This window comes from Dermacentor andersoni, chromosome 6 (assembly GCF_023375885.2).
Source record: "Dermacentor andersoni chromosome 6, qqDerAnde1_hic_scaffold, whole genome shotgun sequence".
In the NCBI taxonomy this organism is placed as follows: domain Eukaryota; kingdom Metazoa; phylum Arthropoda; class Arachnida; order Ixodida; family Ixodidae; genus Dermacentor; species Dermacentor andersoni.
In genome coordinates this window covers 5,450,768-5,464,943 of record NC_092819.1, presented here as the reverse complement: position 1 = coordinate 5,464,943, position 14,176 = coordinate 5,450,768, and the positions used below count along the sequence as shown (strand labels likewise).

At 46.1% G+C, this 14,176-nt stretch overlaps 2 protein-coding genes and 1 long non-coding RNA gene across 7 annotated transcripts in view; 2 read left to right on the top strand and 1 right to left on the bottom strand.

The window, feature by feature from the left end:
• Window positions 1–698, bottom strand: part of CCT1 (chaperonin containing TCP1 subunit 1) — a 61,297-nt gene extending 60,599 nt beyond the window's left edge. For 2 of the 3 annotated variants that reach the window (XM_055065764.2, XM_072288623.1), the window contains exon 1: window positions 463–664. Coding sequence is in view for 2 of the 3 variants with exons in the window: in XM_072288623.1 (XP_072144724.1) it covers window positions 463–532 (70 nt within the window). In the remaining variant the exon portion in view is untranslated. Of the gene's footprint in view, window positions 1–462 lie in introns of all 3 variants that reach the window. The other variant, XM_055065763.2, reaches the window with a different exon arrangement.
• Window positions 699–6,421: 5,723 nt separating this feature from the next.
• Window positions 6,422–7,543, top strand: LOC140218724 (uncharacterized). Of its 2 annotated transcripts, XR_011894895.1 has the most exons (4): window positions 6,422–6,666; window positions 6,805–6,876; window positions 7,003–7,070; window positions 7,213–7,543. It is a non-coding gene; the product is annotated as an uncharacterized lncRNA (long non-coding RNA). The 2 variants fall into 2 exon arrangements; XR_011894894.1 differs by having other exon boundaries at window positions 7,003–7,543.
• An 863-nt stretch (window positions 7,544–8,406) lies between these two features.
• The window catches only part of LOC126521648 (tRNA-uridine aminocarboxypropyltransferase 1), a 30,709-nt gene continuing 24,939 nt past the window's right edge, over window positions 8,407–14,176 (top strand). The window contains exons 1-2 of one of the 2 annotated variants that reach the window (XM_050170368.3): window positions 8,407–9,232; window positions 9,821–9,958. In XM_050170368.3, coding sequence (XP_050026325.1) covers window positions 9,017–9,232; window positions 9,821–9,958 — 354 coding nt within the window. In that variant the 5' untranslated portion in view covers window positions 8,407–9,016. The remainder of the gene's footprint in view (window positions 9,233–9,820; window positions 9,959–14,176) is intronic. The other variant, XM_050170370.3, reaches the window with a different exon arrangement.

Sequence of the window (14,176 nt, the reverse complement as noted above, 5' to 3'; positions counted from 1 at the left end):
TAGGAGACTCCCTGCCACTCCGCCCACACATTCTCAAACTAGGTTAAGAGAAAGGCGTGGCGTTCCATCTTTTCTGCAACTCCTTAATTGCAGAGTTAAGGATCAAGCTTATCTACACCACCCAAAATATATGCACCGTAGCACCCAAATACATGCATCGCAAAAACAACGTTACAGATTTTGCGCTGGTACGCGAAAACCCCTTATCACATATGCAGGTCACTGCCATATATAGAAGTTCGCAGGTCTTACACAGTGGAAGGAATGTTTTCAACACGTTTAGTGAAGCTAACAGAAGGCAATGCACGTCGATCGGCACAGAATGAAGTCATTATTTAACAGCCGCAACAACTACTAGACACGAAATTAGCGGTTTTTCCATACACAATTATTCGACCGCACACGTGATAGCTAGCATACAAGCACGCGTTTGACGACCGGCACACAAAACGAGCAACATACCATTCTGGGTACGCACCGAGGCGCCAGAGGATCGCTTCCCTGATACTGAAAGCCCTGTACCAACAGACATTTTCGACTATTGTTTCTGTAAAGAAGAATTATAAATAGCGATAGAACCACACTACAAAGACACCGCACAGCAGCGCACTTGATGTTAGGCCTGATCTTTCTCGAGTACTCCACCAATGCCTCCTTTACTACATAAATGCCTGCCGCGTCGCTGATTTTCCCATTGGAGCGGGGGTTCGTGTGGTTCAGGGTAGACGCGGAGAGACGGCGCTCGCTGCCAACGCTACTTCCTGTTGCGGAGGAAGTAACGGTTACTATTGCAACAACTATAGGTCGGCGCGCGCTCGACCAATGGCTTGACGAGAGACCGCGGGTCCTGCCTCCGAGAATGCAACAGACACCGCTAAAATCTCGGAGGCAGAGAGACGTGATTCCAGTTTGGAGCAGCCGCCGCAACTAGCGCTCGCAGCCGACCCTGGTAGAGAGGAGAAAAGAGGAGATGGGCCGGTAGTATGCCGGTAGCAGCTTCTCGGCTCACGCGGCAGGCATGTTCTATGGGCGTCTTGCGCTGGAGGTTGAGGTATAGTAGCGGCGCCTGGTGGCGGCGCGCGAAACGTTATCTTGGTAGTACCGGCTTGCGTAGTATTGAGCCCTGGCTGTAGCGAAGCACGTTTCTAGCCCAAGTTTTACGTCGATTCGCACTTTTTTTTTTTTGCCCTGTTGCGAGTGCGCAAAGGCTCGTCACTTCTCACAGACCACGCCGACCACGCTGCGAGCTAGCCGCAGCTTATAGTTTAACGAAAACAAACTCTCCGTGAGACGTAATGCTGAAGGAATCGGCGACGCCGATCTTGAGACACCTAGCTCAGCCTCTAAAAAGTGTCAGCGTCATTACTTCTGCGTCGTGGGCTGCCATGAACAAGAAGGCCTGAATCCCAACATCAGATTCTACCGTTTTCCTTCAAGGCCTCACGAAGCGGAGCGTCGGGCGCGTTGGATAGCTGCAGTTCGTCGCGCTGGGTAAGCGAAACTTCGCGCCATGCTGACTGCTTCGCCTGTCTTGAACCTTGCTTGATTATCTGCGTTCTAAAATTCGGTCTTTTCGGTCTAAACTCGGTCGGTCTACCATCGGTCCCGACGGCAGACCGACATAGCAGCAGTCGATCATGCCTGGTGATTCACGATTCGAGACACGGCCACAGAGAAAATTAACAATTCGACTGCTGCGAAGTGGTGAAGTGACCAGGTGTATGCATCATCATCATCATCAGCCTGGTTACGCCCACTGCAGGGCATAGGCCTCTCCCATACTTCTCCAACTACCCCGGTCATGTACTAATTGTGGCCATGTTGTCCCTGCAAACTTCCTAATCTCATCCGCCCACCTAACTTTCTGCCGCCCCCTGCTACGCTTCCCTTCCCTTGGAATCCAGTCCGTAACCCTTAATGACCATCGGTTATCTTCCCTCCTCATTACATGTCCGGCCCATGCCCATTTCTTTTTCTTGATTTCAACTAAGATGTCATTTACCCGCGTTTGTTCCCACACCCAATATGCTCTTTTCTTATCCCTTAAAGTTACACCCATCATTCTTCTTTCCATAGCTCGTTGCGTCGTCCTCAATTTCAGCAGAACCCTTTTCGTAATCCTCCAGGTTTCTGCCCCATACGTGAGTACTGGTAAGACACAGCTGTTATGCACTTTTCTCTTGAGGGATAGTGGCAACCTGCTGTTCATGATTTGAGAATGCCTGCCAAACGCACCCCAGCCCATTCTTATTCTTCTGATTATTTCAGTCTCATGATCCGGATCCGCAGTCACTACCTGTCCTAAGTAGATGTATTCCTTTACCACTTCCAGTGCCTCACTACCTATTGTAAACTGCTGTTCCCTTCCGAGACTGTTAAACATTACTTTAGTTTTCTGCAGATTAATTTTTAGACCCACCCTTCGGCCTTGCCTCTCCAGGTCAGTGAGCATGCATTGCAGTTGGTCCCCTGAGTTACTAAGCAAGGCAATATCATCAGCGAATCGCAAGTTACTAAGGTATTCTCCATTAACTCTTATCCCCAATTCTTCCCAATCCAGGTCTCTGAATACCTCCTGTAAACACGCTGTGAATAGCATCGGAGAGATCGTATCTCCCTGCCTGACGCCTTTCTTTATTGGGATTTTGTTGCTTTCTTTATGGAGGACTATATACGGTGGCTGTGGAGCCGCTATAGATATCTTCCAGTATTTTTACATATGGCTCATCTACACCCTGATTCCGTAATGCCTCCATGACAGCTGAGGTTTCGACTGAATCAAACGCTTTTTCGTAATCAATGAAGGCTATATAAGGGTTGGTTATATTCCGCACATTTCTCTATCACCTGATTGATAGTGTGAATATGGTCTATTGTTGAGTAGCCTTTACGGAATCCTGCCTGGTCCTTTGGTTGACAGAAGTCTAAGGTGTTCCTGATTCTATTTGCGATTACCTTAGTAAATACTTTGTAGGCAACGGACAGTAAGCTGATCGGTCTATAATTTTTCAAGTCTTTCGCGTCCCCTTTCTTATGGATTAGGATTATGTTAGCGTTCTTCCAAGATTCCGGTACGTTCGAGGTCATGAGGCATGGTGTATATAGGGTGGCCAGTCTTGCTAGGACAATGTTCCCACCATCCTTCAACAAATCTGCTGTTACCTGATCCTCCCAAGCTGCCTTCCCCCTTTGCATAGCTCCCAAGGCGTTCTTTACTTCTTCCGGCGTTACTTCTGGGATTTCAAGTTCCTCTAGACTATCATATCTCACATTATCGTCGTGGGTGTTACTGGTACTGTATAAATCTCTATAGAACTCCTCAGCCACTTGAACTATCTCATCCATATTAGTAACGATATTGCCGGCTTTGTCTCTTAACGCATACATCTGATTCTTGCCTATTCCTAGTTTCTTCTTCACTGCTTTTAGGCTTCCTCCGTTCCTGAGAGCATGTTCAATTCTATCCATATTATATTTCCTTATGTCAGCTGTCTTACGCTTGTTGATTAACCTAGAAAGTTCTGCCAGTTCTATTCTAGCTGTAGGGTTAGAGGCTTTCATACATTGGCGTTTCTTGATCAGATCTTTCGTCTCCTGCGCTAGCTTACTGGTCTCCTGTCAAACGGAGTTACCACCGACTTCTATTGCGCACTCCTTAATGATGCCCATAAGATTGTCGTTCATTGCTTCAACACTGAGGTCCTCTACCTGAGTTAAAGCCGAATACCTGTTTTGTAGCTTGATCCGGAATTCCTCTATAGTTTCCCTCTTACCGCTAACTCATTTATTGGCTTCTTATGTACCAGTTTCTTCCGTTCTCTCCTCAAGTCTAGGTTAATTCGAGTTCTTACCATCCTATGGTCACTGCAGCGCGCCTTGCCGAGCACGTCTACATCTTGTATGATGCCAGGGTTCGCGCAGAGTATGAAGTCGATTTCATTTCTAGTCTCACCATTCGGGCTCCTCCACGTCCACTTTCGGCTGACCCGCTTGCGGAAAAAGGTATTCATTATCCGCATATTATTCTGTTCTGCAAGCTGTACGAATAACTCTCCCCTGCTATTCCTAGAGCCTATGCCATATTCCCCCACTGACTTGTCTCCAGCCTGCTTCTTGCCTACCCTGGCATTGAAGTCGCCCATCAGTATAGTGTATTTTGTTTTGACTTTACCCATCGCCGATTCCACGTCTTCAGAAAAGCTTTCGACTTCCTGGTCATCATGACTGGATGTAGGGGCGTAGACCTGTACTACCTTCAATTTGTACCTCTTATTAAGTTTCACAACAAGACCTGCCACCCTCTCGTTAATGCTATAGAATTTCTGTATGTTACCAGCTATATCCTTACTAATCAGGAATCCGACTCCTAGTTCTCGTCTCTCCGCTAAGCCCCGGTAGCACAGTACGTGCCCGCTTTTTAGCACTGTATATGCTCGTTTTGTCCTCCTAACCTCACTGAGCCCTATTATATCCCATTTACTACCCTCTAATTCCTCCAATAACACTGCTAGACTCGCCTAACTAGATAACGTTCTAACGTTAAACGTTGCCAGGTCCAGATTCCACTGGCGGCCTGTCCGGAGCCAGGTATTCTTAGCACCCTCTGCTGCGTCACAGGTGTGTGCAAATGACCACAAATGGTCGGGCTGATTCGGTGACAATTCACTACCCCACTACGAACAGCACAGGTTATAGAGTTAAATGTGCTCATCCTTCACCTCAAGCCAGCATGTTGAGGCAGCGCAGCAAGGTATTACATCGATGTTTGAGCGCTGTCATATTAAAGGCTACATCAAGCGAGCAGCGCGATTCACACGTACGCTGCTGCAAGCTCATATGCATTGCATCAGTTATTTATCAGTTGCTAAAGGGACAGATGGCCGCTACTACAGTGCAGGCATAACTACTTGTCTAGAGGCATGCAGTCCACAAAGATTGCAGGAGGCCCGCCGTTTTGCGGCATGTCGAAAGAGCACTGCCGTCGCGGCGCGTACCGTCTTGCGCTCGAGCAGTTACGTACACATGATGTCTGCTTATCGCTGCTGTGATTTCATTTATAGCAAGGATTCAGGCGCCCTCGCGTTTGTGCGCCTGAATCTAGCAGAGTGCAAACCTTTCCTGAAGTTCAATTTCGTACGCGACTCGCTTGACTTGCGATTGACACCGCGCTAAAACTTCGCCGCTTATTTCTTGAACGGCGTACACGTATTCGGCGTTGCATAATTTATCGCCTTTACGCAGTGTGCCACCCATGAAAAAAATCTTTGGCGCCCGATATTCGCTGCAAGCTGTGGTACAACAAAACCGAAAGTGGCGGGTCCATATTGTAAACGTGCTTTCCGAAGCAGACGACCGAGCTTGGTACGACCCATAGGCCCATAGAGTTTCCTACAACCCAGTTCAGGACAGAGGGCGCTTTTTAGCACCATTTTTGCAGCGTCCCCTGGGCAATGCAAGTGCCCCATGGGCATGCCCAACGTTACTAGACTAGGTACTAGTCTAGTAACGTTGGGCATGCCCACGATAAATTCATAAGGGCGTTTCATTCGCTTGTGGACATATGCGTCCGTGGCTTAATGGTTTCAATATCAGGCTTCTGTGCTAGAGCCCCTGTGTCCGAAACCTGCCGTAGGGCAATTTTAATGATGTTTATTTAATTATTTATTACGGAATACGCTGTTGAAAATGACGAGTTTCAAAAGCCACAAAGCCGTTTGAACCCAAAAAGGACGAAGTTTAGGCAAATCCATGTACTTCCCATAATTCCCATGCTGGGACCACGGCCGCCTCGATCACGCGCGCACGGCGGGGCTTGCTCCGGCCGTCCCATTCAGCGCGCACCCCATTGGAGAGGTGTAATCGGAGAAGTTTCCTCGCGCGCCGCGGAGCGGCGCTGTTCTCCCACTCCTGCCGACGGCGCGGCGGCATGGCACATGCTTGGAGAAGCGAATACATCGGAGCCCGACAAGCCCGACAAGATGCATTTCTTCTGTGCGACAGATGGACGCTTGAATTGGCTTGAGGACGAATTCCCGCAGTACCTTGAGAGTCTCCACAGTGCCTGCAAATCAAGTGGAAAAAAATTCCTAAGCCCAGAAACTTACGAGGCACTGCTGCTCATAAGCAAGTCTTCTGTTCTTTGTATTAAGTACTTGCTGGAGAGTGGGTTCTTTTATGTCCTCACGAGAAATCTGTCAAGTGATCCGGTTGAGGTCCTGTTCAGTGCTTTGCGTCAAATGGCGGGTTGCAATGACTGTCTAGACGCTAGAGCTGTCACCTTCGGCCTTGAAAAGTTACTCCGGACTGGCATCCTGTGTGCATCGCAGGCATCAAAGGTTGGAAATGGTCAGAGTGTTATGAGGTAAGCACACAAGTTTTGCTGCAAGGTTAAGTGTATTTCACAGTATATCAAGTTCTTGCGGTTTAATTTCACTTGTTCACTAATGCTAGTCTGTGCTGAACATGCTAGAAAATTTTCTTGGCATTTTTTCCTTCTGATGTCATTTCTGTCGTATTCATTTTTTTGTTCTCCAGCATGTACAGTGCTTCTACATCAACCCAATTAAGCAGAGTTGATCCAGCTGTGCCGAGCGGGACATCTTCAGGACTGGACACATCGAGCATTCCTCAGAACACCTCGGCTAAAACCAGTAGTGCACTACTCAGGTATGCACATCCGCTGCAGCACCATTTATTTGATGTCAGTTGTTCAAAAAGGACGCGCGCTTCCTTTGGTTCTTTTACCTCTGTACACCACATACAGTGGTAACCAACTTCTTGTTCTTGCACTGTTTTGTTTTTCAGCTTGTCTGAACCACCCGATATTGCGGATGATCAAAGCAGTGTGTCAGCAGCAACTAGCGATTTCCTACCTAGGTATGCATAGGCCCCAGCTCCGTTTAAAAAAAATGTGCTTTTCAAGCTAGTGCTGTTTCCCCATGCTTTTGCACCTTTTTCATGCCGGTCACTAATATGTAGTTTCTGTACCGTTTTGTTTTCTAGCATTTCTGAACCACCGAGTTTCGTGGATGATGTCAACAGTTTGCTGGCGCCCTTGAAAGTGATGCCCTGTAAGTAGGCAGACTTCATGTATTGCGCATGCAGTTATAATAGCCTTTCGAGCTTATTACTTTTTCAAGCCGGGATTGGAGCTCCATATTCCTTAATTAGTCCTGATATATGAGCACTTTGTTCTTACCTTTTCTTTTTCAGTGCAGCGGCCGCCTTCAACAGTGGAAACCGCTGCAGTAGCATACGTCGCCGGTTTCGTCGTGAAAGCGATAGAAGAACAAAGGATGTGCAGCGCCTGCCCGAGACTGAATGATTCGGAACCATCAATATCACCAGTGATGGGACTTATTAACCACCGAACTAGAGGGGGTTTGGTGTTCCCAAAGCCCGAGGTTCAATGTTCTTGTAAAAGTAAAGAAGGCCATCGACATCGCAGTGCCACGTATTGGCACAAACGATGTGTGCAAGATCACGGCAATGATTTTGCCGCATCTGGAGAGTTGTCCTCTATTTTATATGCGAGGCAAGAGAAGACCATGCCATAAATTCCTGCATACACTGACTTTGTTATGCTGGTAATTTTTACCACGAATATAGTCATGATATTCAAGTATACAGACTAATCAGAGCGACAGGACGTTGCCCTCCGCGGCTGTCGACTCATGGTGAGCAGATTCTCTCGTACAGGAGGAACAGTGATGAGCTCGCCTAAGGAATATAAAATTGACAGCTCAGGGTGCAACACGCCTGCCCATTTTCTTCATAGTACAATTGCCATTTTCCTTCCAGGCTGTTTTTTGACCGGTAAAGACGTTCTGACCGAGCTTGTACGTCATGCACAAACGTTCATGAATTCACAGGGGAAAAAAATTACTACTGCGTTGCCTCGTGAGACGTGGCACTTCTTTTATAAAGAAGCAATGCCTTTCCATACTTCCATGCTTTCATTGGCCTGCTGCGCCCAAAACCCGCAGATATGATTGTTTTCCGGGGAGCACTCGTTTCGCATGGCATCATGAGTGCCCGCTTCGGGCAACATGCGGCCGCAGCGTCTGGAGCTTAGTAAGAAAATAAATACCTAGCCGCAGGAGTAATTGGTGTTCTTGTGTAAATTTGTATTCATCGCGGTTTTCCGCCACTCTTCATCACGCAATACGTCCAAGGCGCCGCAAATCGCCTCTTGCGAAGCCATAGCAGGGGAGGCGAGGGGTCGGGCACGCGCGCCGCGGTGCGGCGAAAAGAGCGGCTGCGCCACTCTCCGCAATTACGCCCTCTCCGTCCGAATGGAACGGCCGGAGCAAGCCCCGTGCGCGCGTGATCGAGGCGGCCGTGCTGGGACAACCGTTCTCGTTGCAGCTCCCGTAGACACTAGCGCCAGAGTTCCCTCTAGTAATTTTTGTAGGAAACTCTATGCCCATAGCGCCTAGAAGCATAGTGTTTCCTACTCTATGCCTAGAAGCTTCTAGGCATTGATTTCACCTATACTAATATGAAGCTCTATGGATTTCACCATTGGTTCCATGTAGTGGTGTTAGTGGGCAATAGGGGCTGGTTATAAAACAACTTCAGAAAAAAAAATTTTACAAGTATTTATTTTAATATGTTTTTATAAACAATTGTTTATTATTTTGAAGTTGATGGCGTATCAGGACCACGGTCCAATTAGGACATGCAAGAACAAAAAAAAAAAAAAAAAAAAAAAGAAGCGACGGAGCCGGATAGCTCATCGTAGCGAAGAAGCCTGTAGCACAGAACACCTATACAAATGCCTGTAGCTGGTAGCACAGAACACCCGAACGCCTAGCAGTAGCCACGAGCAAATCCTCCGTGCAGTGTGATGCATGGTGGAAGATGCGAAGGAGCATAGAGTTTCACTCTATGCTAGGGGTATCCTTCACTGTCCAATGCATGCTCATCCTAGTCCTCGCGTTGTGGCAACGTCTCGAGGTGTTCTGTCATTCAACTGTTTGAGATTGCTTAATCGAGGCTATTTGGCTGCAAGGGCATGAGTCGCGAGTGGCGACCGCTCATTACGCGAAGCTGCCTGTTTGAATTCGGGCATGAAAATCCGTTCTCCCATCTGCGTATATCATCATCGGAGTTTTTGGAAGAAATAAACGACCGTGGCGTTTGTCCAAAATGTCATAAGTCGCGTATGTACTTTTGCTACACGTGCTTTACCGCAGTCGACAGCATTCGCGACAGAATTCCATACTTAAAGGTAAAAGAGGCACGAAACCTTGCTGTATTTCTATCCTTATCGATATCATGCATGCTAATGTAAAGACAGGTAAACTGAGAAACTTCGATGAAGGTGTTGTTTGGTCGTTACAAAGTATTGAAAGATAACCGTCATGGTGCTTCACTGAATGGAGCAGACCATGTTTTGCGTGTACTTCTGCCATTTTTTCACCACCGCTTTGAGCGCATCGTAATTCTGCACAAAAATATAACATGAATATACGAGAGCGACGTGTTTTGAGAACAGGCTACCATTGGGTAGCCTTTAGTAGTTCTATGCAGTACTTGTGGCTGCATCAAAGCCAAATCTGAACGCTTCCTTTCATGTGCATCTGTCAAAACAATCTTTTGTAACTTGTGTAATGTACATATTTTTTTTAATTTCACAGAAGTGATGTCTGTTGGTGCCCTGTTACATCTTACTGTTTTCTGTATGTTTCAAGTATGAATGAGGGAACTAAGCTCCCTAGTGAATGTTTTCCTCGCTCCAACGAGTTCATGCGAGGTTGAGGTGTGCTAGCCGAAATGACAGACAATTCAATTCACCTTTTTGTGTTTTTTTTTTCAGTTGCCCATGCAGATTGCCATTCTGAAGCATGCTGGCGAAGTTGATGGCAAAAGTACTGCAGCTCACTTGCCTGTCCTTGCTCCAGACCACGTAAAGATTTACACATTTCCCAACATCCCAGCTTTCAACCCAAATGAGGTAAGCATTTTACTGTGTATCATTATAAGCTGAGTGCTTCCATAACAGGCAAGGATTCAAATATATAACATGCCTTTTGCCAATCATTACTTATTGCTTCTCTATTTGTAGCAAAACGACAAAACAAAATTGGCTATATCTAGTTGCTTTTTAATAATTATTTACTTGATTAATCACAAATGTGCTATTGTAGACATGCCCTGATATTTTATGAAGTTTTGTATTCTTAAAATAACTGAACTATGTTCTTACAGCTAATATGCATGTATAACATTGTACCCATTGAAAACGGCAGCTACGCAAGCCAACTCCGAGCTATGATGGACACCATTGTTTCGCCATCTCTTCACCCCACTCATCAGAACACATTTGTCAGCCCGCACCTCAGCGACTGCACACATGTCTTCATACGCCGAGAAGCAGTCGGTGCTCCACTACAACCACCATACGACGGCCCCTTCAGGGTACTCAACCGTACGCCCAAACACTTTATGTTGATGAGCGGTCGCGAAGACACCGTGTCCATTGATGAAATGAATCGATAAGCACACGCACCATCGTAAACTCCTTTGAACCTGCATATTGAGTCCTAGAGTGCATTTTTCTACAGATACAACCTTCATTTCTTCCTTTCGCGCCGCTTGGTGCGGCTTCATTACTAGAGTGAGGGCACTGTAGTGCCTACTTTTCGGTGCGTCGGCTCGAAGAGAGAAGAGGATGGTGAGGTTGCACATGCTTGGTGTGTCGCTTGTTCCCTGATCACCATATGTTCGCCAGTGTGAGTGTTAAAATATATATTAGCATGTAGTGTGACTGAATGCGTCACTCCATTACCTACAAAATGTATTTGAAAGGGACAACATAACATTATGTTGTCTACAAATGTTTGGTCTATGTATAATGTACGACAGCACATTCTATGGCGTCTACTTTCATGCCACACTGTCTGCAGTTCTGCAGTAGGCAGTTACTATCATGCAATATGCCGTGCTATCACAGTATTAATTCTAGTAAAATTTTTTTGGAGGAGGCATTGCAGATAACACTGATAAGCACACTTCATCTGCTTGATAGTGTTTAACCATTTTACTAAATGAGTGGCTAAATGTGATTTATACAAGCATGAATGTTTTTTACATGTTTAGCTGATATATGGATGAATTTCTCAGTCGCCACCGATGTGTTGATGAACCAATGTTGCGATAATGTGTACTTTTAAAGTAAATTACAAACTATTGGTTCATCAATTTGCTGTTTCTCATGATGAAATCGAATAAGCGCACCTCTTGTTTTGTTTTCGTGGAAGTGGTAGTGGCATTATTGTGTCTAAATTAACACAACCCAACTTTTATATTTGCTTTATATGTATGCTCTTGTGTGGTTCTCACGTGACCAACTCGTGCAGAGTGACTTTGTATCTGCCAAAAAAGCAGTTTCTTGCCGTGCCTTTGTTCTTTGTGGTGTTTTTAACCTGTATTATCAGTGTCCTTCAATGCTTTTCTGGTCACGAAACTCCGCCCATAGTTTTATACAGGGACAGAAGCTGCCGCTAGGGTCGCTAGTGTTAGCATGGGGGCATTCCATGTCCACTTGGCTGAAACTCCTGTACCGGTTTGAAGCAACTGCTTATCTTTCATCAAACAACTAACATTCTACTGCCACTCATATTTTGGCTTACATACAATGCGCTTATTGCATGTGCGCGTAAAAAAGTTACTTTCGCTTACCTGTGCAAGATAACAAGGCTACGATGGAGGCAGTCGTGCTGATGCAGCAATATTGAATGTATGCGTCGTTGCAGCGCAGTTCCTTTTCTCAGGCAGAGGAGCATGAGATTATTTGTTTAAGAATAGGTTATTTGCTTGGGCTTGTGACACTGTGCAAGGCCCAAGAAACTCGCCAAGTACTCGCACATTTAAGCCTCGCAGCAAGACTTGAAACAGCACCGATCTCACTAGCTATTTGCAATGAGACCGTCTATGCCACGCGAGCTTGCCACTTCCGCATTACAAAACAGGAAAGCTACTAAATTTCCTGTGTTTACAGTTTTAAAAGCTAACTTCACTCTGCTGCAACCTATCGCAGAGAGCGTCGGCAACATTTCAAAGCGGGAACGACGAAGATTTCGCAGGGCAACGTCCGTGTGTCGCGTGAATGCGTGCTGATCTCCAACTTAGCCTTAACTCCGAGTTTGTACCACCGTCTGTTCATTTCCAACGTGTAACCTTGACAAGTTCATGTTACGTAGGCATTGCACGAGCGAGAGCATGTCTCACTTCACCTTGTGCAGCTACGCAAGGCCACCCATGCAGCCCCAATTCTCGCGTTGTTTGCGCTTTCACAAATGTCTCGCCTTCTGGGACGAGTCCCGCTATCACCTCCACTCCGATCTGGCATGCTTCATAATGACAGCGTGTGTTGCTCAGACTGACTATGCTTGCATAGCGTGAGATTTCGTAATGAAGACTGCACCGGGGAGACTTGATTAACTGAAACGAAGCCGTGTTTCATGCCACTAATCTAAATAAAAATAAGCACACATGTTCACGAGCATGACGCTGCTGCACTGCAGATTTATTCAGAATGCGAACCACATAACATGGGGCAAATATCCCAAAACGTGTCAAGCTGAGGAGACACTAATGCCCATTGCGTCACAAGCTTCAGTATAATGGCACATTCCATTACATATGTTTGTCAACATGACACTGTTGTGCAAAAAAAATTACAGTAAACAAAATACAAAATACATAGTATGATGGAAAGCATCTCAAAAAACAGCAAGCTACGAAGTAGTTCTAGTGAAGTAGTTAAATATAGAAAAATGAACATGGTTGACATAATAGCGAATGAAAAGAGACAAATGCATTTTTTTATGATTATCTATCGCATTGAAAAAAAGCAGTGAAAAAGGAACTGCTGCTTGCTTGCATGGCTTAAACCGTTAAGGAAGCAAGCAATTCAGCACATCACTTTCTTGCCCCCACTGGCTAGGCATGTTGCACGCTTACTTGCCTGTGCAAGTTTGTTCTTTTCCCTTGTGAAGAAGTGCAGACGGCATCTGAGAAACAAATGCACACTTTCTGCCGTGGTGCCTATTACATCGGCAGCCCTTCGAACAGCCAAGGAACGGCGCTGGACAAGGACACAGCGTCACCTTTCACAATGAACTTATCGCTTCGAACAACGTCTGTGGTGTCAAAATCTTTTTCACACACTCTGATGTGTTGAGAGTCGAAGGTAAAGCCGCCAGCTTCCTGTCGTGGTATTGCACATTTCCACTTCACCCGCTGAACGGTGTCACTAGGCAAACAAAATAACGATACCTTTTTTGCTCGTACCTCTGTAGTCGAAGCGACAACGCGGCACAGATCAACAAATTATCTCTTGAAATGAGGTAAACCGACTGCTGATGTCGCCGGACTACTTGGGCGCCCATCCACAGAATAAAGAACCAACTGATGCAGCGCGCAGCTTTCGTCTTGCCCCCACCTAGAGTTACTGTATATGCTACCAAAGGTAGCAATACAGTAACTCTACTCCCACCGTGCTCTCAGCACCGCTGCGTGGCAGCTGCGACAACATAGCAAGCTCTCTCATAGCATTATGGCGGAGTTTCGTGACCAGAAAATCATTGAAGGACTCTGGTATTATGAGACCAAATAAATGTATCACAGCAATGGGGGTCATAGTGCTGGAAGACATGGACAAGAGCGAGACAGGGACGAGTGAACAAGTAACAAGGACGAGCACTCGTCCTTGTTGTCTCGTTCTTGTCCCTGTCTTCCAGCGCTATGAGCCCCATTGTGGTGTCTAACCAACTAGCCCAAACAACCATACTTGAAAATGTATTACATTGCATATTTCTCATGGTGAGCGAAACCTACGTTAGCCTCATGTAGACATAACAAGAGAGAACTGGAGAGAACTGCCTGTCAATCATGATCAGTAGTGATTGTGCAACAGCTTTGTAGAGAACATCAGGCTCGTGGGTTGTTTGAATAAAGGGGCTTGAGTCAAGCTCGAGAGTGAGGAGCAAGAGGAACCAAGGGCCCTAGTATTTTGTTAATTACAGCTACATGAGACCAGTGGTCTATGTCTATGTGACACACTGCTTGCTCAAAATTATGGTGAAGTTGCATTACTGTGGCTGTATGCTATGTAGTGGAATAGTGAATTCTGTGTTTGAGTACCTAGGTCAAATCTCTCTCTCTCTCT